Source organism: Podarcis melisellensis (assembly GCF_964234715.1).
Source record: "Podarcis melisellensis genome assembly, chromosome: 12".
Classification (NCBI taxonomy): domain Eukaryota; kingdom Metazoa; phylum Chordata; class Lepidosauria; order Squamata; family Lacertidae; genus Podarcis; species Podarcis melisellensis.
In genome coordinates, this window is record NC_138544.1 from 46,677,872 (window position 1) to 46,705,413 (window position 27,542).

At 43.1% G+C, this 27,542-nt stretch overlaps 1 protein-coding gene across 6 annotated transcripts in view; it reads left to right on the plus strand.

Moving 5' to 3' along the window:
- DIP2C (disco interacting protein 2 homolog C) overlaps positions 1-27,542 on the plus strand; it is a 294,798-nt gene that overhangs the window by 255,480 nt on the left and 11,776 nt on the right. For 3 of the 6 annotated variants that reach the window (XM_081931454.1, XM_081931456.1, XM_081931458.1), the window contains 9 exons: positions 119-242; positions 1,839-1,960; positions 3,111-3,222; positions 3,318-3,427; positions 5,021-5,151; positions 11,697-11,865; positions 14,550-14,720; positions 19,817-19,846; positions 21,705-21,766. In XM_081931454.1, coding sequence (XP_081787580.1) covers positions 119-242; positions 1,839-1,960; positions 3,111-3,222; positions 3,318-3,427; positions 5,021-5,151; positions 11,697-11,865; positions 14,550-14,720; positions 19,817-19,846; positions 21,705-21,766 — 1,031 coding nt within the window. The remainder of the gene's footprint in view (positions 1-118; positions 243-1,838; positions 1,961-3,110; positions 3,223-3,317; positions 3,428-5,020; positions 5,152-11,696; positions 11,866-14,549; positions 14,721-19,816; positions 19,847-21,704; positions 21,767-27,542) is intronic. The other 3 variants (XM_081931455.1, XM_081931457.1, XM_081931459.1) reach the window with 1 other exon arrangement.

Sequence of the window (27,542 nt, forward strand, 5' to 3'; positions counted from 1 at the left end):
GGTTTGGGCTCAACTTGTAGCAGTGGTGTGTGGTGTTAAACACTTGGTTTTCGTCACTGTGCTTTTAAAAAGAAAAGGAAAGAAAAACTTCAATCTCTCTGCTTCTTTCCCAATACAGGGCACAATAGCAAACTCTCTAACATGTGTTCAGCTACATAAACGAGCTGAAAAGATAGCCGTTATGTTGATGGAAAGGGGACACTTACAAGATGGCGACCATGTTGCTTTGGTCTACCCACCAGGTAAAGAACAAAAAATGTGTTTTCAGCGGCGATTTTAAGAATCTTTGTAAGTAGAGATGCAAAAATTAGTTGATATGCTGACTGAAAGGCTACAAACACGTGCATTTAATTTATAGGGCTTTAGTGGAGTCATGATCAATTTTCCCCACTGCTCTTTATGAAGCTTTGGCATGCCTGACTTTTATCTGGACTGCAGCAATTGATTTCAATTAAACATGTACCCTTAAAACCACAGCCTAAATTGGGCTGTTGTTGAAACCTACCACCACCTTCAGAAATCTCTACATGATAATAGTGCTGTTGAAGAACAAACTACAGCAGCCTCATATGCTCCAAAATATGAGGTGAGAGCGAGCTGAATTTATCCCTCAACTAAAAAAATAGTTACATCAGCAGTCTGCTAAATGGGGCCAAATGAGTACACACAGGATGAGAAACAATGTGAGTCATAGTGAGATCAGACCCATTGAAGTCAAAGCAGTGTTACTCACAATAGATATCACCTACAGTCCTTTCACAGTTAACTGTGAATGTATCTCATATATATGTGTACTTGGAAGTTGTAATGGCTTCAGTAGGGCTTGCTCCCAGATAAGTTGGTGCAGGATAGCAGCCTCAAAGCCCCTCACTAAGACGCCAGTAATGGTTGTTAAAAAATAGTTATTCAAAGTCTTACTTCCATGAGATGTTGCAAAGTATTATCTGAGCCCATGATTCTCTGATGTTCTTCAGATGTGTGTGCTTTTGTTTTTAAAAGTTGTTTTATTTTATTGGGGATCCTGGAGTGCAATAGCATGCAAGAAAAGGATTGTGTTCTTGCAATGTTCAACAAATTATTTTGGACATTATTTTTATTCATTTAGAAGATGTCTGTACTGCTCTTCAGAACAAAACTCTCAGGGCACGTATAAAATTCAGTGTATAAACATACAAAGATTACGCAGTGTTTCCCAACCTTGTGCCTCCAGCTGTTTTTGAACTACAACACCCATCATCCCTGACTAGCAAGACCAGTGGCAAGGGATGATGGGAATTGTAGTCCAAAAACATCTGGAGGCACAAGGTTGGGAAACACTGGATTACAGAACAACTCTCTGTTTATCCAAACAGATGAATAAAATTCAGCACAATGGATAAAACCATAGTTAAAAGCAGCTTACACTATATGCTGGACTGCTTGCTGAAACCAAAAACTCTTTGCTTGGCACCAAAGTGATATCAAAGCTGGTGCCAGGTCATGGGACAACATAATTTCAGATAGCAGGGAAATTCAGAGAATTATCTTAAAATCTGCTCTAATTTTAATTAGCTGTTTGATGGCATCCGTGAAGGCTTCAGAGTGTATTGTCTTTAAAAAGAGCAGCTCAGATCAAAACGATTGGTGAAGCTTAAGAAACACTGAAACAGGAAAGATGCAGATTTTCTGAGGACTCTCCACTGTTAATATAGGCTCATTGATGTTGTTTCAACATAGTATTTATGATGGGTAAATTACTTTCACTTTTGCATCTACCCGCACCTTCAAACGTGAACGTCATAATCAGATTCTTCTTCTCCTTCTCCTTGTTCTCTTTCTCCTACTCCTCCGTCATGCAGGTATAGACCTGATTGCCGCATTTTACGGGTGTTTGTACGCAGGCTGTGTGCCAATAACAGTTCGACCTCCACACCCCCAGAACATTGCAACAACATTGCCTACGGTCAAGATGATTGTGGAGGTCAGCTGACTAGTCAAAATGCTTATTTAATATTTTTGTGTCTTGGATCCAGTGATTTCCAGGCATGACTATGGATTTTTTGGGGAGGGGTTATATATAATGTATACAGACACCCTTTTTTTAGTTTCAAAAGTTGGGTGGGATGGGGAGGAAAGCTTCTCAAGAAGCACAAACCATGGTCCAGGTGTCTGCTATAACCAGTCTGAGATGGCTTCAAATCCTCACTCAGTCATTTTTTGGTCATGTTTTCTGCATTTATAATAACATTGAATAAAACTATTATTATTAAGTAATTATAATTTATTATAATAATTATTTTGCCAAGGCATGAAAAGGAATTTTACAATTCAAAATACTGAAAAACAAAGCAAAGAGTTACAAAAGGCAAAACAGTAAAATGGTACACATGACTAAGGCCAACTCTGTGGCCTGGCCTCCTCCTTTTGTGATTTCCCAGCTGAGTTTTCTCCTGTTGTTCTTTCCTCTTGACCAGGCTTTCTCCAGATGTTTTTGACCTACAACTCCCATGATCCCTAGCTAGCAGGACCAGTGGTCAGGGATGATGGGAACTGTAGTCTCAAAACATCTGGAGCGCTGAGGTTGAGGAAGCCTGATCTTAACCTACCTGACAGAGCTCTTGTGAGGATGCATGGTTATTATAATCCCAAAAATGACAATGTGTGTGGGTGGAAATGTGCATAATTTTATTATCCCTTATTTTGCGTAAGGTTTTCCTTTTTCCGTGTGACTGTTCTGCCATTGTAATTGAAGAAGCAAGCTAGTAGGAAGCTTTAAATACAGTGATACCTCGGGTTACATACGCTTCGGGTTACATACGCTTCAGGTTACAGACTCCGCCAACCCAGAAATAGTGCTTCAGGTTAAGAACTTTGCTTCAGGATGAGAACAGAAATCGTGCTCTGACGGCGCGGCAGCAACAGGAGGCCCCATTAGCTAAAGTGGTGCTTCAGGTTAAGAACAGTTTCAGGTTAAGAACGGACCTCTGGAATGAATTAAGTACTTAACCCGAGGTACCACTGTACTATCCGGTTATGTGAAACGGTGGTCCTATAACCATTTTCATGTGAGGTGATTTTGATGTTATATCTCTTCTTCTCCCCCCCCCCTTTTCTTTTGCTGAAACCTACAGGTGAGTCGCTCTGCCTGCTTAATGACGACACAATTAATATGTAAATTGTTGCGGTCGCGAGAGGCAGCAGCAGCGGTGGATGTCAGAACGTGGCCCCCCATCTTAGACACAGGTACGTGCTGTCCTCTGAGGCCCCTCTTGTTTCTAAGTATTTCGACTGCGTTTTGCAGGCGCTGTGGGAATCATGCCTTCCTTTTTCTCCCCCAGATGATTTGCCAAAGAAGCGGCCTCCTCAGATCTACAAACCTTCTAACCCCGACATGCTGGCTTATCTCGATTTCAGTGTATCCACAACTGGAATGCTAGCAGGGGTGAAGGTAGGGACGGCGCTCCCCAAAGCGAATGTGAAACACGGTGTGCGAGCCGGGGTGGGAAGTATGGGTGGAATAATGTAGTGGTGTGGATAAGGAGAGCTGGTCCAAAAGTGGACAGGGCAGGTGCTGCACCCTGGACCCATGTGCCGTATTTTTCGCTCTATAGAACGCACCCGACCATAGGACGCACCTTGTTTTAGAGGGGGAGAACAAGAAAAAAAACATCTCCTACTCTCTGCTCAGCGCCCCTTCAGTGAAGTGGCAGGAGAAACAGAGCCCCTTCCATTTCTCCTCCCGCTTGGCTGAAGGGGCGTTGCGCAGCTCTCCCTCTTTGCTGAAGCCAGGAGAGTCTTGCTCTCCTGGCTTCAGCGAAAGGAACCTGCAGAGCGCAGCAGGAACTCGCACTGCGCTCTGCAGGTTTCAGGCGGCTATCTCTGAAGCCTCCAGAGAGGGGTGCGCACCGACCCCTCTCACTCTCTAGGCTTCAGCAAAAGCAACGCGAAGCCTCCGGAGTGCAGAGGGAGTGCTCCCTCTGCGCTTCGGAGGCTTCGCGTTGCTATCGCTGAAGCCAAGGAGCCTGCATTTGCTCTATAGGACGCACACACATTTCCCCTTCATTTTTGGAGGGGAAAAAGTGCGTCCTATAGAGCGAAAAATACGGTATTTACAAGTGAAAAGAAGATATATGTACCAAGGCAGCCCAAGTTGTCTGCATGCAGTCTGCAACAGGTGCCAAGTCCAAAGGCAACTCTTTCTTGCACACCTTCCTAGCATCACAGGGGGCATCGCAGCTCCAGGCCAGACTATATGCAATGGGACAAGCCTATTTTCTGATGCGTTGTTGCACATAAACAATACTGGGGAGTGAAGAACATATGAGAAAATGGGGAATGATATCCTCCGCTCTCCCTTACCTTGTCATGTTCTGTCACTGGGAGCATTTTCCTCCCATCACGGAGCTTTCTAGTACCATAAGTGAGACAGGTTGAAGAATAGTACTGTTAAAGCAACAGAATACAGTGCAGAGAATGTAAAAGAAGAGGCAGTTTCTGAATCTGGATTTATTCCATTCTGTTGCTAATCGGCTGTAAGCCCCTTTGGTCTGCTGATGCCTCCTCCAATTGAATGGTGATCTCCCAAGGGCTCTCCCAGATCCGCTAACTCTTCATTCTTTCTGGGGAACTAACCTGGGGCTTCCTGAGTGCCAAAGCATGTGCTCTTCCCACTGAACTATGGCTGTGCCCTTCTGGCATTCCGCACCCCCTCACCCTTGCTCAGTTGAAAGATGTAGCCCATTTTCTCTTCAGTGCTGCACATAATTTCCAGCCTTCCTGAAGATAACCTAGAAATCAAAGGCACTGATGAGTCACACTCCCTTCCTTTTCTTTACTTAGTTGATTGAATATACTCCTTGGGAAACACATTAATTTTCATTATCTATAAATGATTCTGCATGTGTTTTTGCGGGTGGGATGTAAACTGATGCTTATTTTTACCCATCCTATTACCGTCTTAAGGTCTGGCAGTGGTTCAGAAACAAACCTCTGGAACGATGCCGTTCATCATCTTAATTACTGCCCTGTTACCTTCTTCCAGATGTCTCATGCAGCCACTAGTGCCTTCTGTCGTTCTATTAAGCTGCAGTGTGAGCTTTATCCTTCCAGAGAAGTTGCAATCTGTTTGGACCCTTACTGTGGACTTGGGTTTGTCCTTTGGTGCCTCTGTAGGTAAGTTTCTCTTCTGGAGCCTTCAAGTATCACCAAACAAAAATGTTGCTGCTATATCGATGTGTGTGTAAGAGAGACGAGAGAGAAGGGACCAGCCCCCAGATGATGTGACCAGTGTGTGTTTCAGAGAAGGGCATTGTGCTTGTTTTGGTGAAGGGCAGGCTAGATGTACAAATCATCAATAAAAGAATGGATGGATACTGCTAGAAGCGAATTTGACGACAAGCCCATCCTGGAGCATGCAGCCTGCACTAAATGTAGACGTTAAAGCCAAAACCTAAAGAAGCACCATTGTATTTTTTTAATGGGAACAAATGGGACCTTCAACAATGGAAATGAACCAAGGGGGACCTGCAACCAAGTGTTGCAGTGTAGAATGCTCCTTTTCAGTGTTATAGCCATACGCTTTCCCAAGATACATGATTATATTCACCCTCCCATTTCTTGGTTTTGCTCCCCTGCCCATCACTCAGTCAGCATTCTGGGGCCACTGAACATGCTCAGTTCCTTTTTTTATACTGAATATCAAATCAATTTGTAGTAAAAACAGCATCGATCACACTTAGATCAATCACTCACAAAAAGAAAAGTTGAGCAGGGACACTGTCAAATAACTGAATCATCGAATGCATCATCAAGGCTTCAGCTATCCATGACATAGCATCTCCATAAATAACCACGAGCGGCTGGAGGTCTTGCATTAACACCACTTCTACTTGCACAGTTGATATATGGGAAACATACCTTAGCAAAAGGATTGTGTTTAGTTTGACCTCTAACAACCCTTCTGTGTTGCCTTAGGTGCTCGGAAAAAGCCAAATCCCAAACTTTACTTTGTCATCCAGACAGAGATGTTCCTTTGTTGTCTTTCCAGTGGGTGGCAATCTTTAAATGGCCACTAGTAAACAGCGTGGCAATTAGATCCTTATGTGTGATGGAAGAGGTCTAGATCCATGACAAAAGCCAGTGTGGTGTAGTGGTTAAGAGCGGTAGTCTCGTAATCTGGGAAACTGGGTTCGCATCTCCGCTCCTCCACTTGCAGCTACTGGGTGGCCTTGGGCCAGTCACACTTCTCTGAAGTCTCTCAGCCCCACTCACCTCACAGAGTGTTTGTTGTGGGGGAGGAAGGGAAAGAAGAATGTTAGCCACTTTGAGACTGCTTAAAGGGAGTGAAAGGCGGGATATCAAATCCAAACTCCTCCTCCTCTCTTCTTCTTCTTCTTCTTCTTCTTCTTCTTCTTCTTCTTCTTCTTCTTCTTGTCTCCTCACGTAATTAAAAAAAAAATATCTCCACAAGAGTCCACACTTGGAGAATGAATCTATGAGAAAGCCTTCTCCTGGGCCTGTTTATGTAATACTTTGCCAGTAGGGTTGTATTCATAATTAGATAGGGATCTTGCAAAGCTAGAGATCTTGTGTTCCTATCTTGTACATAATTTGTACATACAGTATGAATTTAAAGTAGGGAGAAAGTATGATATAGTTAGATATTATCTGTTAATCCAGTACGTTAAAAAAAAAGTAGACTGTTTCTCCATAAACATGTTTGGTTGTCCAATATTGGCTCTTCAACAATACGTCAGTTTTATTTATTGATAAGGGGTGGTATTCAACTTAGTTTTACTATTAAGTAGACCTACTGAAATTAATGGACCTAACTTAATCATGTTCATTAGTTTCAGTAAATCTACTTTCAATAAAACTTAGTTGAATATCACCCAAGATTTGTTACCCAGCCTTCACCGTAAGCCTCAGGGCAGATTACAGCAATAGAAAATGCAATTATGAAACCAGATAAAGTCATTGTAATTATAGCCTACATAAAATTGTTCCAAATGGAACAGAACGATATCATTACTATGATAGTCCGAACTCCATCAAACTTCTCTGCTATTGTTGGAGCAGTGTTCTGTTTCCAGATCTTTGCAATGCAGATGTTTGCAGCTGTCAGTAGGTTAGCCACTGTCAAACATCTAATGCTGGATGCTTTAAATAACCTAGAAGTAGAATTTTGCGTTCCAGGGGTAAGAAATACCCTGTCATTTCATTAATTATTTGTTGCCCCAAAAGCATATATTACTGGAGATCACCAGACTATATAAATGAAATTTGCCTCCAAATATCTGCATCTCTAACATTTATCCTCAGTTCCTAGATATATCTGCCTCAGTCTTTGTGGGGTTAAAAATTTTCCTTTCACATCTGCTGAAATCAAATTGTGCAAGATCTCTGCCATTTATTTTGACTCATTAATAGTCACTCCTCGGTTTCTGTCCCTTTGCCATTTCCTCATAAATATATCTGGTTTGTTTGCCAACTCCAGAATCATATTATATGATTTCCCTGTTAATCCCTTATTCTTAGTGTCCGATCATAATGCTTCACATTTGCTTGCCTGCCTCCCTTGAATATTTCCTGAGTAATGCAGTTATGGCTTCTCTCATCTGAAAATACTGAAAGAGAGGTATTACAATGCCCATAGCTCTTGCAATTTCTTCATAGGACATAATGTTGCATCCATTCATTATATCTTTAATGGAATCTAGGCCCTGCTGAAGTCATATGTTCGTATTCCCCAGCATGCCAGTTGAAAACAATCAAACATTTAGGTGCATTTTGTTTATTGCACCTAAATACTTTGCTGCTGTACTTTTGTTATTGTTGAAAACTTACCTGTTCAACTCAGTTTTCCACCAAGGAATGTGCTCTATTTATATAAAAAAGGAGAATATGTGATATATTGGATGCTTTAGTGGTAGGTGAAAAAATCCCACCTTTGTGAAGCATAGGAAGAGAATAAAAGAGAAAGCCTGATTTGTTATTGGAGAGATTATCGCGCTTGGAAATTTTGATTTTAGAACCTACCTGGTTTTTACTGCCTCATACATTTCAACCAGTTGCTTTCAGTGTGAAAGGGAGAATGTGCCATTCATATAAAAGAAATGGAAAAACTCTCAGCTGACTCATATTTGTAGTAAGATGAAAATTCCCTAAATTCAGGTGCCTGTCTTCAGGAGGTGTTTTTGCCTCATACCTCAAAACATTTGCAACTTAACTGGGCCAAAATTTGGCACATCACGCATTGAAGCCTCATGTAGCTCATGACAAGAGAATCCAGGACGCTGCATCTCATTTCCATCTGACCTCTCTGGAAAGTGCAGCATCAAAGGCTACCGCTTTGCGGAAGAGAAAATCTATAAGGGAACTACTACTCTGACTTTTAACACAGAGAGAATGCAAGAGGTGTGTTAGCTGCTGCCTCCTGCTTGTTGGCTAGGATTGTTCATAAGTCTTATGTGTGTTGGTAATGAATTCTGAACTCCAAATATTGGAGATAACATGCAGTGCTTTCCTTCTGCATATGCAAAGGTATAATACAAACTTGAGCTCATCTGATTAACCTGATTATGACTTTGATGTCAGTGCCATCAGTCGCAGGTGCCGCAGAGTAAAAAGTGATTGAATCCCCACCTACCTGGGGGTTACAATCTGGGCACAATCAGCCAAAAACTAACTGCCTATCCTGTTGTAGATGCTATGAAGTTGCGTTGGCCTACTCCACTGTGATGTCCCAGAATGCAGCATTCTGAGACTTCCAAACCACTAAGGAAAACCTGCTTGGAGCATGGAGTCAGCCCGTTGGTAAGTTTCGAGTATATTGCATGGTTTTGCAAAGTTTTGCTTTTGTTTTTATTTTATGTCCTAAAGGGTATAAAATAATAATGAAACGCAACCTTGCAAAGCAGAGCAATAGACCTTTATAATAATAATAATCATCGTCATCTCCAGATTCCTAACAATTGGCCGCACGCTCCAGCAGGGTTTCCTGGGGATCGTTGTCAAAGATTGATGCATTCTGAGCACAGCAATAGTTGTCAGGCCAACGTGAGTTCATGGATACTTGCGTTTTTTTCCCCTTTTAGCTGTTTGTGCTGAACATGTGTTGTTGGAATTTATTGTGGTGTGATTTCACACTACCCTAATATTTTCTTTGCAGCTTGTCTCTTAATCATTTACTTCAAGTAGATACTGAGTTTTGGTTGTTGTTGTTTTTGGACTGTCTAAAATGTCTGTTGTAGTACCCCAGCTATGGAATGCTCTTTCCAAAAAGACTCATCTGGTACCAACTCAGATGGCTTTTTGGGCTCCAGGTGAAGACATTTTCATTTGCCTGGGCCTTTTGATGTTATCTATTTCAGATCTACTTTAATGCTTTAAGTGTTACTTATTACATTTTGAGACTTTGCTGCTGCTGTTGCTGTTTTAACTTACTGATGCTGTTGTTTATGTGTTAATCTGCAAACTGCTCTGATGGTCTTGGGACTGAGGAGCAGGATATAAATATTTGTAATAATTTATTTCCACTGTTGTCAGCACCTTTTCCTTTGATAAGCTCTCTTGCTGAAATTGAGGCAAGGGACAAAAAAAAAAGAAAATTAGAATCAGAAGGGACCATGAGGGCCGTCTAGTCCAGGAATCTATTGCCCAAGGTGGGCCTCGAATCAAAAACCCTGAGATAAAGAATCTAATGCTCTACTAACTTGAACTATCTTAGGGCTATACTTGTGTTGAGAATTCCCTGTTCACGCATTGTGCCTGTCTGGGGTGCAAGGGCTGAGTCAACTCACAGGGAGGCTATTTCAACAGGGAGTAAGTAGGTGGCGTTGATGGCATCGGCAAATCACCACAGACAAGCTTGCATCCTCACGCCCTCTTGAAATCACCCTTTCTGCTATTGACAGAGATTGACCTCCACAAAAGCAAATTTAAAGCACCCCATATATATATATATATATATATATATATATATATATATATATATATGCAGGTTTTGGTGTCCTCGGGTGTCTTCCCGTGTAAAAGTTGGGGTGTCTAAGCGACGTTTCGACGAGGTCTCACTCGTCATCTTCAGGCTGGTGCTTTCGGCTTCTTGTTACTGGAACAGAGCAGGATCTCAGTGTTTGAGTTCCTATAAATACTGTTGAGGGGGTGTGGTGTATAGCCTCCAATGTTCTGGGCAGAGAGGAAGTTCCCAGGCTAGTGTGCCTTTTCTTCTTTTGTTCCTTAATTACTTGAGGGATATCTTGAGTGATTTCTTGAGTGATATCCTGAGTACCACTTAGGTGGGTCATTAGGTGTGGATTAGTTGCTAAAGTCTTTGTGTCTTGACCTCTTGAACTTTGTGAAGAGTTTTTCTGAGAAGATGGCTGTACTGCACTTAGTTGTGCTCTGGCTTGGCTTCGTGTATAGGGGCGAGCTGTGGTTTTGTGGCCTGTGTCAGCCAGATCTGTGTAGGGATTGCAGGGGGGTGCAGCATCCGGAGGTGCCACCATGGTTTGGCTACTGGATGGTGTCTGTAATTTATCTGTGGAGAGGGTCTGGGTTTGGGTCTGGTGTGGTTGATTGGTGATAGCGTTCTGTGTGCCTCTGGATCTGGTGTCAGTTTTTGTGGGGAGGGCTAATTTCCAGATGTCTGGCAAGCGGGATGTGTCGTCACGCTTGTTCATGTTGTGAGGGTGTTTCTCTATCTCGATGGCTTCCATGATTATTCTCTTGTGGTGATGTTCCATGTTAAAGAGCAATTTGGAATCTGCAAAATTAATTTCGTGTCCTGTTTCTTTCATGTGTTGGAAAAGAGAGGAAGTTTTTTCTTCTTTTTTGACGGCATTCTTGTGTTCTGCGATACGTGCATTTATTCGTCTGTTTGTTTGTCCAATGTACGTGGCTGGGCAGACTTTGCAGGGTATTTCATAGACCCCTTGGTTTTCCAACTGGATTTTATCCTTGGGGTTTCTGAGGATATTGGCTATTTTTTGGTTGGTGCAAAAGGCTGTTTTGATATTGTGTTTATGGAGGATTTTGCTAATTTTATCTGTAGTGCCCTTGATATAAGGAAGTAGGGCCATGCCATTGTTTTCTATACACGAAGCCAAGCCAGAGCACAACTAAGTGCAGTACAGCCATCTTCTCAGAAAAACTCTTCACAAAGTTCAAGAGGTCAAGACACAAAGACTTTAGCAACTAATCCACACCTAATGACCCACCTAAGTGGTACTCAGGATATCACTCAAGAAATCACTCAAGATATCCCTCAAGTAATTAAGGAACAAAAGAAGAAAAGGCACACTAGCCTGGGAACTTCCTCTCTGCCCAGAACATTGGAGGCTATACACCACACCCCCTCAACAGTATTTATAGGAACTCAAACACTGAGATCCTGCTCTGTTCCAGTAACAAGAAGCCGAAAGCACCAGCCTGAAGATGACGAGTGAGACCTCGTCGAAACGTCGCCTAGACACCCCAACTTTTACACGGGAAGACACCCGAGGACACCAAAACCTGCATTCCTGTACCCGTGAAAATCTACGAAAGCAAATATATATATATATATATATATAGTCATTTTGATTTCTGCCCTATGGGATGTACTTCTGTGTGTCTCTTGAGGCTACAACAAAACAGCTTTCCTTTTCAGCATATACCATCTTCTGGTCTTTTGGTACAGATTTCCAGTCGTGCGTTTAACAAATCTTATATCTTTGCAGCGTTTATTCAGGACACCAGTCTATTTTGATTCCTCCCTCAGAATTGGAGACCACGCCTGCTCTCTGGCTTCTGGCTGTGAGTCAGTACAAAGTGAGAGACACCTTTTGCTCTTATTCCGTCATGGAGCTATGTACCAAGGGTCTTGGTTCGCAAACGGAATCTCTGAAGGTGAGGAACCCAAATGCTCCCTTTCCCTTTGCCTCCTTGCTTTTTTGTAGGGTTGACATGGCAGCATACGTACGAGCCGAATGCGTTCAGTGAGAAGAAATGAATCGAGGAGTGAGAAAAATCTTCGAAAGAGCGAATAGAATAATTCCTCTTTCCAGGAAGTTTCTCGTCTGCTGTTCCCTGGTTATTTTCATAGCACAGGGTTTCAAAGTACCATATCTTTCACTCTATAAGACGCACCAGACCATAAGATGAACCTAGTTTTTGGGGGAGGAAAACAAGAAAAAAAATATTCCGAATCTCAGAAGCCAGAACGGCAAGAGGGATCAGTGCGCAGTGAAAGCAGCAATCCCTCTTGCTGTTCTGGCTTCTGGGATAGCTGCACAGCCTGCATTTGCTCCACAAGACGCGCACACATTTCCCCTTACTTTTTAGGAGGGGAAAAAGTGAGACTTATAGAGCAAAAAATACGGTAAATGAACTAGGTGGTGTTTACCTTTGCCCTTTCTGCCCTACAACTGCACTGCGGCCACGCTTGCATCCTGTGACCACACTGCAAACCCACTCCTCACACCAGCAATTAGGCTTGGAAAAAGTAAAGCACAATTGAAGTGTGTGAGATCTTCCTAGACAGGTGTAATCTCTACAAAGGTCATACCCTACCAGCTTTTATACCTGCCCCCCTGCAATAAAACCATTTTTAAAAAAATACTTTACTGGATCCAATAGAAGACCTTTTTTTCCAAGTCTCATCGCAATGAGGAAGGGGCAATTTTGGGGGCTGCATCTTTGGAGAGAAGGGCCAACCCTTTCTTCCCTAGCTGTCCTCCCGCCTCTGAAAATGCCCATCTCCTATTCCAATTTTATTGTACTAAATAGAAGGAGACTTTCAAGTCTTAATTGCAGCACAGGGTCATTTTTAGTGACAGGGAGAGTTACCCTTTTCCTCTCCAGCCTTGACTGCTCCCAAAACCACTCCTCCACCATGCTGCAATTAGCTTTAAAGAACACTTCTGTAGGCTCTGATATATGACTCATTCCATATCAAGTGATCCAACTTTTTTTTTACCTCATGTCATCCAGTTTTCTTAATATTTTGTACACTTGTTCAATGATCAAAACCAAGTTTAAATCTGAAATTTTAATTTTTTTATCTCATCCCATTTGTGAGTTATGAGGGTTTGAAATTTCAAAAATAAATAAATGACAGTTTGGGCCTTGCCAGACTACACAAAAACTTTAAAAACTCAGCCCAGAATTGAGATATGTCAAAACTAAGAACACCAATCTCTTCTGAGCTTCATGGGCTTTAATATGTCACATGATGGATTTACGTTAAATTTTAAATTTAAGTTACAAAATTGAAAAATGAAAAAACATTAAAAATTTATCTGTATAAATTTCCCCAAAAATGTATTTATTATTTAATATTTCTAAGAGCTACCTGCAAAATTTCACCTTGGAATCTCAATTGGATCACATTAGAAAAAAAAATATTTTGCACATACATGTCAGCCTTATTGGGTTCTATATAGGATAAATGGCTCTTCTTGGAGTAAAATATAACGGAATAACCAAGACTTCAAACTATAATACAGTATCAATTACTTCAGGCATTTCTTTAGAAAGTTATTCCATTAAAATGTATCTGAAAAGCTAGTCGGGCTTTTCTTTTAAAAATATGTTCCAAAGCTGAGTAATGGTCATCTTAGAAGCACTTTTTTCTGTGGAAGCACCCAGATTGTGGATCTCCCCCTGCCTTGAGAGACTCTCCTTCCTTCTCATTTAGTAGTTTTTGCCATTAGGTGAAAACAGGGGATTCTCTCATTCTATATTTGTTATTTTGGTGATTAGCTCAGATGTTGTCTGATCATTTTCTTGACTTGTTAACTGTTTTATTTGTATTATTTGGGGGTTTTTAAAGGTTTTAAACTGATTCGAATTTTTTTTTGGGGGGGAGTGGGAAAACAAGGGTAAAAGCTCAGCAAATAAATGAACTCTTAAGATATTAGCAGCAATGATTGATTCAATGAATGTTTTGCAGTATCCTTTAAACCACAGTCATCGCTCTTAATTTCTGAGACCTATTTTTGGCATCCTTTAGAACTGATTATGTGCAAAAAGGAACAATCTATTCAAAAACCAGGAAGATACAGAGTGCAGCCCAGAAAGTTCTACTTTCCAACAGGTGTTGCCCATGGAGGGGAACAGATCCACGAAATTGTGAAATTAATCAAGAAATGAGGTTTTGTAAGCAGGTGGCTTCCAAGAGACAACCCAGAGAATGGTTAGATATAGTTCTGTTGTAGTTATTCAGGTCTGGTTTTTCTAAGCTGCCTGAATGGGAGACCATGTGAGAGCCATATAGAAGCCAGTTAAGGCTTATTGGACCAAGCTGATGTGTGTTGTTGCAGTTGCTCCCCTTATCCCAAAACAAGGCTGTTCCACAACACGGACTTTGCTCTGCTTCTGTTTCTCTCCCTTTTCCAATTCTGAGTTTTAAATTAACTGTTCCAGAACTCCCACCCAACCCCTGCAGTTTTTAAGAAAAGGTGTTCTTGAGTGGATGGCGACATTTCACCTTGCCGGAGGACACTACTCTTCCCGCTCAAAATTTCTGAAATGACCTGACTAAATGCCAACAGCTTCCATGGGATAACTTGAGTTCTGTACATTGTTTCCAGGCAAGGGGACTGGACCTCTCAAGAGTGCGGACGTGTGTGGTTGTGGCAGAAGAACGGCCTCGGATAGCTCTGACGCAGTCCTTTTCAAAGCTTTTCAAAGATCTGGGCCTCCACCCCAGGGCTGTCAGCACATCATTTGGCTGCAGAGTCAACCTGGCTATATGTTTGCAGGTAAGAATCTCTCTCTCCTTTCCTGACAGCAATCTTAGAAGCGACCCTTTTGAAATAAGGACATGGCGATGTTCCACACAATACGGCTTGGTTAACCAATGCATGCCATGCTTAAATGTTCCTCTTTCATAATGCAAGAAGTGTAGTTTTTCTGTATTATTTTTTTTACTGAGCATTTTTCAAAAAGCCTTCACATCCCATTTATAGCATTTATTCTGCCCCGAACTTAAAAAAGCAATGCAGCAAAAGTTTGTATTGTAGTTCTTACATTTGTAACATATGAAAGTCAGCCTTGTTAAGGTTGCTGTAGCTGTCCTGCCAAGTGCTTGAGTGTCTAAATATCTATATCTTCCTTTGTGTAGAACAGTAATTTGACAGGAGCATGAGTCTCATGCACATAGCATGGACTACTCATCTTAAAATAATGCTTGCTATTGTGGCTTGTGTTGAAGGTAGAAGAAACATCTGTATTGATTCTCCAGGTAGAAATTGGCAGAAAGAAAACAACAACAACAATAGGCATTTATATAGTGCTTTGGGGCATTCAAAGCCCATTGCACACATAATCACGGTTATCGCTATTACAACCTAGCTAGGTAGGTCTATGTATTTATTTCCAAATTGTAGATGTGATTCCAGCTTGCTTATGGCCACCTCATTAGCTCATGATGGAGGTGAGATTGGAAACCAATGGCTTTTTAGGCAGGAAGACAGTGTGGTGCTATTATAGTCATTCTGTCTGTTCAAGCATTTCAGTGCCAGATGAAGCTACTTCCCTTTGACCCACACTGCTCTGGGGGTTCCCCCATCCTCCCCTCAAGCAGATTGGGGGGGGCGGAATGGGGGGAAGAGAGAGGGGGCAGTTCCGTGGTTCTAGTGGGATTTATCACATTGGTTTCTGCTGGCAGAATCCAGGTCCTTGTTTACTCAGCTCAGTTGTTTTGCCACTTGAGTACAGTTGTTCTCATGACCAACTCAAGAAATACTGTTTTGGTACCTCAGTTTTCCCTCACTAGAACTAGTGAGGAAGCTAAAGTATTCATACAATATGGCTTCCACACATATACAGTGGTACCTTGGGTTACATATGCTTCAGATTACATACGCTTCAGGTTACAGACTCCACTAACCCAGAAATAGTACCTCGGGTTAAGAACTTTGCTTCAGGATGAGAACAGAAATCATGCTCTGGAGGCGCAGCGGCAGTAGGGGGCCCCATTAGCTAAAGTGGTGCTTCAGGTTAAGAACAGTTTCAGGTTAAGAATGGACCTCCGGAACGAATTAAGTACTTAACCCGAGGCACCACTGTACCTAAACGCATGCTGCCTTTTCCATAAAACCAAACACTGGTGACTGATCTAATAAAGCAATATTATTAATTTTTTTAAGCTATTGTATTATAATATGACATGGGGATGAATGACAGAAACAAGAACAGATAAGCAGGCTTCAGCTTGATGCTGAACAAGAAGGATTATTCTTAAAGAAAATGTGATAAGGTCTCATCAGTTACAATTAAAACATTCATTGGGTGGCAGTGGAGTCAAATGACCTCTCTCCGCCACCACCGCCATTTTCTGTTACCTCCCCTCCTCCCATTTTGCTTTATTTGCATACTACCATTTATTTCAGGTTCATAGGTGCGTCTGTTCCTACACATTAGTTCTATAGGTTGGGATTTTGTTAATGGGTGGAAATTTTCACCTCCACCTTAAAGCTCCAGCTCAAGAGGGAAATTGTTCAGAGGGAGCGTGTGGTTCAGTCATGACCCCAGCTTTGCCATTGCAGAATACACACCAGACATTGCGTTTTGCCCTCCATGGAATGCATGAAGAGCAAAAACTGAATCAACGATATGCAGTCCTGCTTTTAATAGTGTGATTTTATTTTATTTTTGCTATTATTATTAAAAATCTTTGCTTTTATACTAATGACTCTCTCCAAGAAATGTCAGCTTCTTCATTCTGGGAACATTAGGCTGTACTTCTGTTTGTCATAGAGGAGAGGCATTGTTCTAACTGTGCTCTTCAGATGTACACCCACAGAATTAGATATTTCTGGCTATAACTGGGTGTTTCTAGGTTTATATCTGAATTCTGGAGTTACAACAATTCCTTTCTCTGAGAAACAGTGATGAGCGAACGAACTGGTATCTTTAGCTAGGTAGCATTCCATATATATTCCTGCAAGTTGAAGGGTTTTTGCTATGGAGACAACCTCACAATCATCCCTCCTGCCACCAGCGACATCACTGTGGCAAACGATATTGAACTCCGCAGCTCACTGTGGAAATAATAAATTGTTGGAGGGAGCAGCTGTTGTGTTGCAGCAAGCTGCCCTAAGCATTGCGGAGAACTTCCTCAAGCTGTTGCAGTGAGAACATACCATCAGCCAGAACTGTCCCATTCCACTCGCCTCTTTCAACAAGCAGTATTGATGGATCACTCAGGGTGATAGATAGATCACAAAAACTGGATGGGAGCACAGTTGTGGGTTACATTGATTGTTCCAGAGCTAGATGCACTTGAGCATAGAACCACTATGCATCAATGTAGCTTCAGGAACACATACCGTGCAACACACATAAGGTCTCATTTCCACTCTTGCATTCCCCAGTGAAAGCAGCCTTCCACAGCCTGGTGTCCTCTATGTGTTTTGGACTACAGCCCCCAGCATCCCTGACCTTGGGCCATTCTGGCTGGGGCTGATGGGAACTGGAGTCCGATGACATGTGGACCATACCAGGCTGGGAAGGGTGGAATGGAAGGATTTCTGTTAGCATGGATGGGACAGGCCTCTTGACTGAGATCGTGAAGGGACTGTACTCAGCAGAAAAGAAAATAACGAGCCACGTGAACCAGTGGTCTTCCGTGTATAAGGTAATTTCATATGTTACAACATTCATATGTGTAACCCCCAGTTTTCTGCACTGAGGAAGTGCAGCCTGTAAATGCAGAACCTGCTTATTAAAATGAATTTTATATAGCAGCCTTGCTTCTTGGAAACAGAATATGCCCATTTATGGAAAATCCTGCATTTTTAACATGGCACTGTGCCCATGAAAGAGACAATGAGAAGAGGAAATGTGGGGCTAGGCAGTTATCAGTGTTGCTCAGAGGACAGAATTGAATCCCTTGGAACAATGCTAAGTCCCAGAGCTTTGTGTTACCCGTCTCTGCTTTCTGTGTCGCCCCTTGTGAACTGCTTTCCAGTTTGCTATCTGCAAGCAAATGACTACTTTGAGGGGGAGGTGTTCAAGTCTGTAGTCTGAAGCTCCTTTTCCCCAGAGGGGAGCGGGTGAGAGAATAAGATCAGCTGGTGTGCTCTGGTAGAAGTAATATAAAGTGAGGATGTGTTGCTGCACTTTCATTTGTGGAGTTTGGGTGAATAATGTCGCAGATGATAGAGAGGTAGAATCTTTGAGTGGAGAGAGAGAGAGTGTGTCTGGAACAGCCCAGTTACCATCATCCTGACAACCTTGTGTGTGAGCTGTACCACTTCAAGTATTTAGGGGAGAGTCTCATAAAATAATTCAGTTATGTAAAGCCCACACCTGCAGTCTGGGGAGTTACGGTTGCAACATGGGTGTAATGCATAATTAAGAGCAAGGCCACAATGCCCATATAGCTACTTATCACGGTAGGTCCTTGTTAATGCCAGTGAAAAGACGTATGGCCCTGGTTATCAATTAATTTTGTCATTGGACCACAATGAAAACAAAGAGATTGTTAGCAGGCCAATCCCAACTTCCAAAATGACTTTTGCCACTGGGACCCAGCCACACCCCTTTATTTCCCTTGGGTTGGACAGTTGTGACATTACTTGGCACCAAGTTGAGACGTTTCACCATGACTTCCTAACCTATGATGTTGATGTCAATAATCCAGAATATCTGGTGCATGTTTAGTTTCTTTAAAATACCACATTCTAGACATCAAATACAGAAGAGCCTCATGTTACATAGTCTTTCTATAGTTTATCATTTCTCCTCTGGTAAGAGCCTATAGAAGAAGCTTCTAATTTATTCATTCCTGTGAGCAGATTGAACTTTTATGGGTGAGAGGAATAGTAAGTATATGTTCGTTTGTCATAGCTGAATAGTTCAGAGCAGCAGGGCATTGCTTAACGCCCCAGGAGAACAAGCTGTTGCCTCTGCCTTTTTTCCCTATTATTATTACCATTTATTATTATTTTACAAAAATAGAGGGAAACCTACAGCAGCTAATATAGTTCTTAAACTAGCTGAGACAATAATTTCCAAGCATTGTGTCAGAGGGCACAGCAAAGCAAGTGATGAGAGAATCACTGGTGTACAATGAGAAATGCATTTAAAATTTAAAAATGAAAGGCGCACGTGAGCCCAAATCGCTCACCCACATAAAAGAGGCTGCTCATTCCATCTCTGTATGATTCACTGTCCTGACTTTCCAAATCCACGTTCGATGAAAACAGATAATTCGCATCTGTGCCAAGGGCAGCTACATCATTCAATTCTCGCACCGCAGAATAACTGGAAAAAGAGCAAGTTCAGTATATAGTGACTCATACAGAAACTGGGCCAGGGACCTGTGGTCCTCTTAAGTTGGGTAACTTATTACACACCTTCAAGCTTTTCAGATGTAAAAAGCGAAGTGTGCCTTTCTCATTGTAATTCAGAAAAGAAGTGTTCTTCTGCTTCTCTCTGTGGGGAACGCTGAGAAAGGCTGTAGTCTGTTCCTTGTGTTTTTGCTTGAAAGGTAGAATGAATTCTCAGGACACGCTGTTCACTAACAATGTTGTCTATGCTGTCTCTTAAATGGCTTAACTCTGTTTGTCAAAGGTTAGCAAGTCTATTACTGTCTCTTCTGTTCGCTGTACTAAAATGTTGACACCTCATTTTCTTTTTCGTTTCAAACCTTTAAGCAGTATAATGGTTTAATTTGTAAGATTCCTGTATTTGACATGGTTTTTTCCTTTTATTTTACTCCCTGCTTTTTGCATTATCCTCCCTTTTTATTTTCCTCCGACTTCCATCCCCCAACCCCTCTTTTTTATTATTTTTCCATGTGTTACTGTCTCTCCTCCTCCTCATATCCCTCCCGTTCCTGCTGCTGTAGCCACACAGGCTGGGGAAACTGGCCGAGCAGGTAGGGGATTTTTCGTGTTCCCTAAAATATCCACCTATCCACTCCTAACAGTGGGGCAGACTAGATGGGAGTCTGGAGATTTTTGTTGTGTCGGGGTGCACATTGTCAAAACCCTTTGGCGCTGGCATTTGTGTGGGACCGGAAAGGGGAGCAGCTAACCCTTTTGATCTGGACATCGTAGTCTTTGTCAAAAGTTGGTCATTGCCGTTTCAGCAACGTGCTTGAATGTTCAAAGCAGAAACAAAAAACCGGTTTGCGCTTTTAGCATTCTAACTGCCTCGATTGATTTTTTTTGCAAACTGGTTCTGGTCAACTATGAAAACATTTCCTAAGGTACTATTTATGGATCTACTCTTCCCCTCCCCTCCCCTGACGCCTCCATTAATGATGCTTGAAATGAGGTTCTCCGCTCGGCGCTAGTCTGTTACACTGCTGAGTATATATATCAGCACATTGAAAACTATATCCTCTTCTGCCGGCTAGATAGGACTTGTGTCTTGTGTTGGCTTTATAACAAGCTGGAGTGACTTAGTGTGCATGTTGCCTCTCCTGTAACTCTCTCCTGCTGTCTTGGTGGTGGGATGCTGGTCGGTGTTTTCAATGAATGTTACTTGTTTAGATGTCTCTTTGGTATTAGATCTGTCAAAGGAAAAAGGAGGAAGTAGTATAAACTTCCGGGAAGGAATGTTGTGTTTCCTCTTTCACCCTGGCAGTGAGCCAGTCTGTGTCCCTCCCGTATTGTATGTGCCCCCAATATGCTGGAAAAGCAATGCTTGCCGCTTTTCTGAAGAAGCTAAAGGCCTCTATGTGGATGCAAACTCAGGTTTGCCAGCATGCACTTAACAAGGGACCAATCACAGCTTCCTGAGCTCGTGTACCTTTGCAATAGACCCTTTCTGCAAACACATGTGTTTGCATCCTTTTTAAGGCATGCCTTGTACACTTAAACCATCCATAATAAACATACAAAGTGGCATTTGTTTGTTGGCACAGAAAGCTTTGCAGGGGCTGATGATGTGGCAATGCATCCGGAAGCTGGTTCTGAAATTTTCTGATTTCTAATCCAAACAAATCTACCACGGACTGCAGTATTTTGTACTTGGTTGGTCCGTGTGCTCCTAGCTTCCTATTCAGCAGCAGTCACATGTTTAGCAGATGCTAAGGGACAAAAGAAGCAACAGCAAAACCCAGACCTTGGGAGTTTAAGGAATATTGTGGGGTTAAAGGGCAGGTGAGGAGGAGGTCGGTGGAAGTCAACTTCGTGAGCAGAACCAGTGCTTCAGATTATGAAGGCTATTTATTTACTTTTAGAAGAGCTGACTTGGAAAAATGGTAAAATAAACACTTTATTAAAATACAGTAGGGTGGTTTCAGAAGGAACAGAATAACTGCTTATAGTTCTTCAGTCCATGTCTGTTAATCTTGCATGTCCTACTCTTTAATACCACCAGGTTTTTTTAAAAAGACACTCTTTGCATGTGTGAGTGTCTCAACAAATCCATACTTCCCACTTGACTGCTTGCTTCTGCCATTACCAGCTCTGCGTCTCCAGCTGATTCTGCCTTCCATACTATTTTGCTAAACTCGTAGTACGTGTGCAAGTTTCACTTGTTTATATTGACACTGGTTTTCAGTAACACAGGCAACCGGAAACTTGCATTTGCAGCCAATAGGTTAAAAAGAGTATGGCCAGCAAGGTATGGTTCATACTCCCCCATCACTGATTGTAACATATTCAGTGCTTTTTATCACTTTAATAAAGGCTTTCCTTTTTTAAAAAAAACACAACTTTAATTGTAAGTAAAATGCACAACATCTGTTCCACGCAGAGTGCTAACTAAAAGGTTTTCTTTTGCAGGGGACATCAGGGCCAGATCCAACCACTGTGTATGTGGACATGAGAGCCCTCAGACATGACAGGTATGATGACATTTGTTTATTTTTTAATGCAATGTCCGTAGCTGGAAAATGAATATACTGTTCTTTGAGGGGCAGGGGATACAAGTAAGTTTCTTGTCGGAGATAGCAGTTGTTGTTGTTTTTTAAAAGCACTTAAACCACTATTATTTTACCTGTTTTTCACAGTTTTATCCTAGCTGACCAGATGCAACACTTAAGGTGACACTTGTCACATTTGGAATCTCAATATTAATTAAAAAGTCAAATGTCACCTTATAAAGCCAGTGGTTGCATGCGTTGTAACACTAGTAATCAAACCCATCCGAGGCTTTTAAATAAACATGTGTATGAGCACACACACACACACACAGAGAGAGAGAGAGAGAGAGAGAGAGAGAGAGAGAGAGAGAGAGAGAGAGATTTGACTTCTCCTCTAAGGCCAGAGAAAGAGAAGCGTTCTGTCTCTCAGTAGAGAGTTCAGCAAGGTAGGTCCTATATTTGACTAGGCCCGATTGCTTGGTTTCAGCAATCTGCTCAACTTCAAGGGAGGTTGTTACAGAAGCTCCCTCAAAGACCTTAGCAAGCAAGAGTTGCTTTTGCAAAAAGTGTGAAGCAGGCTGGTTCTTTTTCAAGTGGGTGGGGTATGATCCCTTACCACAAGTTGAGGGGGGGGATTTTGTTACATATTTTATATGAGGTATAAAATGTGCTTTTGAGAACACAAAAAGTGCCACCTCAAGGGCAGATGTGAAGGACTATGCTCAACAAATGGGGGGACAGGGGCGACCGTTGCTTGTACCAAAAGTTTGTAAGTTAACACTGCAGAGTCTTAATGTTTATTTCATTATAAGGCTCCTTAGCAACCCAGTTCTTAACCCAGCGTACTTTTGCTTATCCAAAGCCTCTCAAACTCTTCTGATCTGGTTCATTGTAAAATCAAGCCAGCTAGTGCCTAGGAAAGGCATGTTGAATGCCTAAGAATGCATCCACTTTAAGTAAGTGGTAGTTAACGAGAGTATTGACTCTCATGATAGTAGCTTCATACATGGCACTTGACCCTGAATGAATTCATTAGGCGTTGGCTTTAGAATTGCAGCATCTTTTATTTAAGATGTTTACTTCATTCTTCCCCAAGGTTTGTGAAAACTGTCATGAAAGAAGATGTGAAGCAATGCTGCCATTACATTCTGTGAATTATAATTCTCTTCTCACGGATGGTGAAAGATGTCAGCTTGAGAGAATGGTCTATTATTGCCTCTCTTTTACTGAGGGATTGTGTGTGTGTGTGTGTGTGTGTGTGTGTGTGTCCCAAAGTACTTTGATCCACTTTGCTTTCAGGAGCAAAACATCATACAAAGTGCTTGGTGCTGTTTGGAAGCTGAAATGCGGGGCGGGGCAGGCATCAATAAATTTCGATGTGGGAAATGGGTTTGCTTTGCGACCCACCACCACGGAGTGTCTACTTGTGCGACTGCAGTCATGATTAAGCTGTGCCACGATAGCTGGGGATAATTATATGTGTTTGCTTAGATAAGTGTTTCAGCAAGCATGTTAATTATTTCTCGGTTCTAGTGGTACAAAAAACCCAAAAACACACACACACACTAAAGGAGCAGCTCAGCATTTGTTTGCTTAGAGAAACTTTCAAAGAGTACCCCCCCACACACACACACAAGCGCCTGAGAGAATTTAGCAATCCCGAGGCCTCCAGGAGCAATATAGGCTTTCTTGTGCATTGCCATCTTTGGAGGGTGGAAGGAGACCTAACATACAGAAAGGCAAGCCCCGGAAAGAATGCAAGCCCTCTGTCCCTCCTTTTTCAGCATGGAAGGATTCCCAGTTGAAGCCACCTCTCCTCTTCTTTTGCTTCGCTATTAAGCAAAGAGTGCTGCTTCAGTGCCTTGTAGCCGGCTGATTGCTCCCTTTTGAGAAATGGGCAGTTTTCCTTTCGTGGTCCTTTTATGCCTCTGCTATTTCTGTCTGATAGGTAAAGGTAAAGGGACCCCTGACCATTAGGTCCAGTCGTGGCCGACTCTGGGATTGCGGCGCTCATCATGCTTTATTGGCCAAGGGAGCCGGCGTACAGCTTCCGGGTCATGTGGCCAGCATGACTAAGCCGCTTCTGGCAAACCAGAGCAGCGCACGGAAACACCGTTTACCTTCCCGCCGGAGCAGTACCTATTTATCTACTTGCACTTTGACGTGCTTTTGAACTGCTAGGTTGGCAGGAGCTGGGACTGAGCAACGGGAGCTCACCCCATTGCGGGGATTCAAACTGCCGACCTTCTGATCGGCAAGCCCTAGGCTCTGTGGTGTAACCAACGGCGCCACCCGCGTCCCATTTCTGCTTGATAAGTTGGCATAAGGTTGGCATAAGGTTGCTGTTAGAGGCTGGCTGGATACTGAGGAGTGGGCACTGGGGTGGGGCGAGGTGGGGCTGGAGACTGACTTGCAAGAAGGGATCAGCGAACTGAGAGAACCTGTTGCAGCCAGAAGACAAAAGTCGGAGCCAGGAGAAGCTGCAGAATTGGAGAGGGGAAAACAGGTGCAAGAGGAGGGGGAGAGAGAGATCAGACTGGTGGAGGGTCAAGGATTCCCTCTCTTTCTGCCCCCACCTCTCCTGCTCCACTGTCTCCCAGGACCAGAAGATGACTGAAGTGGGAGGAGCAGGAGGTGACATGCAGGTGGAGTCTTTGCCTGCTCACACACAGCTCAGATAGGGGAGATGCATAGGTCAGGGACCTGTTGTGGCAACTGCCTCATCAGGTGTACAGTGGTACCTTGGGTTACATACACTTCAGGTTACATACGCTTTAGGTTACAGACTCTGCTAACCCAGAAATAGTATCTCAGGTTAAGAACTTTGCTTCAGGATGAGAACAGAAATCGTGCTCCAGCAGCAGGAGGCCCCATTAGCTAAAGTGGTTCTTCAGCTTAAGAACAGTTTCAGGTTAAGAACGGACCTCCGGAATGAATTAAGTACTTAACCCGAGGTACCACTGTACACCTAGGGGTAGTTGAGAGACATAGAACTGATGGACACGCCTTTCCCTAACTTGTGAGTGTACTTTTGACAATAAATTTCAGCAATAATTTCTCTCTCATGCCAGACAACGCCATGACAGGTGTGCCTCCTAAACTAGCCTGCTGCCCTCAGGTACAATGGAGGACCAGTCTTGAAGTAACACTCAGCTGCTAGTGCCACCGGTTTTTGAAGACGAGTTGGGGAGGGTGTGGCCTTGTCCTTGGCCTCAGGCAGCCACATGTCTTGGACCAACACTGGAAAGTGAATCTGAATCACAGTGGTTGAGAATATAAACTTTGTCCTCCATTGTAGGCAGGGAATGGAGAACTTGGGACACATGTTTCTTTTCAGAATACTGTAGTAGAAAATTTCTCTTCAGCCCCCTCCCCCTCCCGGGGCTACTGATCTCTCTTCCAGGCCGAGGGCACAGTTTGCAACTTGCTATGTGGCATGTTCAGGTTAGTAGTGCATTACTTCGCTCTTCCCCAGAACGTCGAGCCAGTTAACGCTTTTATTGGATTTTAAATTACGTGTCTCCCATGTGCTGAATTCGGCAAAATGCATTAGGCGATGCTGGAGAGAGTATTAAATATTCAGCAAGCTACTCAGAGCTGTGGTCTTGGAAGGCAGTGAACTGCTCAGTAGGTTAGTCGGGCAGGAGGACTATGCTGATTCCCCCCTTTCCCCCCTCCTCCTTAATCCCAAGAAAATGAAGGAAAGTAGAGATATGCTGCTGCTAGTAGTGGAAGAGGCCTGTGACTCCCAGAAGAGACAACTCGGAATGCTGAATCTCTTTCAGTGGCTGCAGAATAATAAGAGAAGCATTCTCTATCAAGGAAATAACGGCTGTTTAAATGAGTATTTCCTATGCATGTAACTGACTTCAAACCAGGCAGGACACTAACACACACAGACACACACACACACGTAAAAATGAAATACAGACAAAAATGTGGGCAACCTAAAAAAATACGCAATGCCTTCAACCAAACAACAAACCCCATACTCAGCTTTTAAAAATTGAGAGGGGCAAGAGTTCTTGGCAGGTATGCGTCTGAGGGTGCCCCTGTCCTTTGAGTGCCAAGGTGTGGGGCCCCATCAATGCAGAGCCTATATACAGATTATACCAGCTGCTATATGTGAGCAGTGACTTAAGCAATTTGAATACATTCTTGTAGAATTTACACATGGGTCACAATCCAGTAATAATTTTGTTAGTTGGAAGAAATCAGTCAGAAGAACTAGATTGCTTCCAAATGCAGGAGACTGTGGGAAGCTGATGTGATCATTTTTGCCTGGAAACCTCGCTGCAAAGTGAGGGTACCTCTGAATGTCAGATTCTGGTGACAAATTGGGAAGTTAAGTTGTCTTCATGCTGTATTTCCTAGAGGCATATGAGTGCCTGCTGTTTGGTTTACTCATGCGGGTTCTCCTTACATTTTTGCTTTATGTGGTGATAACACAGCATTTAAGTGTGTCTTTTAATCAGTGAATCTCCCTGGTTCAATTTGGAACGGAATTCAGCTAACAAAGCTGCCCCAAAACTTGGGAGACAGCTCGCTTTTCGCCTCAACCCTGGATCTGAAATTTGGGCCCTGGATGCTCTTCCAATGAGAGAGCACTACAGAGTTAAAATATATCCCTGTAAATAAGTTCTTCTCTTCCAGCTTACCTGGCAACAACAGTGGCACCTTAAGTCACAGGCAAGGAGGAGTTCCCAGGGCAACTGATATCCTTACTAGCAACTTCAGTGCCATGGGGAAATTTCATTTCCCTAGGTCCTTGGCATCTAGGACATTGTCATTGCAGCATACAACACATAGAGGAAGTACAGTAGGCCAAGGGACAAACATCTGTGACCTTCTAAGTGAAAGACTGCTGTCAGGGAACTGCCATCAGGGCCGGAGGGAGAGAGTGGGCTCCGGAGGGGTCCCAGAGAGCGTCCCGGGATGGGGAGAGGCAGCCCATCTTCTGGGGAAGAGAATCAGCGTAGCACCAGTGGAGAAGGGGGGCAGATGGACTCCTTGCCAGGGACCAGCGGGGAGAGTAAGGGTCCTCCGCTGCCTACACCCTCCTTGCGCAGAAGGCTTCCGCGCAGGGAGAGTAGGAGGAGACTAGGCGTCAAAGAGCTTTGCTGGAAGAAGTTCAAGAAACGCCCACTGACGGATTCTGCCAGCGATTGAGACAGCCACGGGTGAGTGGCTGTCCGGACAGAAAAGGTTCACTCAGGCAACCCAGCCAGGTGTTGCACCGGTTTACGCACGAGCAACCCCTAGAACCATTACAACTGCCAACTCCCATTAGCCCCAGCCTGGTTGGTGATGATGAGAGTTGTAGTCCACCAACCTCTGGAGGGGCCATAGGATCCCCATCCCTGAAGGTAGGTACAGGTGCGCCATCTTGTTATTCATCTTTGTTCCGTATGGGACAATGACAATAAAGATAGCATATCATATTGTATCTGAGCAAATAAAAGCAGATACGCTCTTCACAATGCAGCTGAATATTGTAATGAACTGGCCAGCTCGTGTTACAAGCTAGGTGATGCCATTCCTGCAAGTGTGCCCATCTAGTTAACAGTAATTTTAGAAGGGGGTGGGGGTCAGGGGGAAGGATTAATCTCCACTCTCCCCTACATCAGTGTTTGAAAGGGAACGGGGATGAACCTCCCATTTACCTTATTGCAATAGCTGCGCTCCTGGCTGATTCCGATTAATGGGCAAAGGAGTGTGACCCATGGGAATGCAAGCCGTGATTTCGATGAGGCATGAG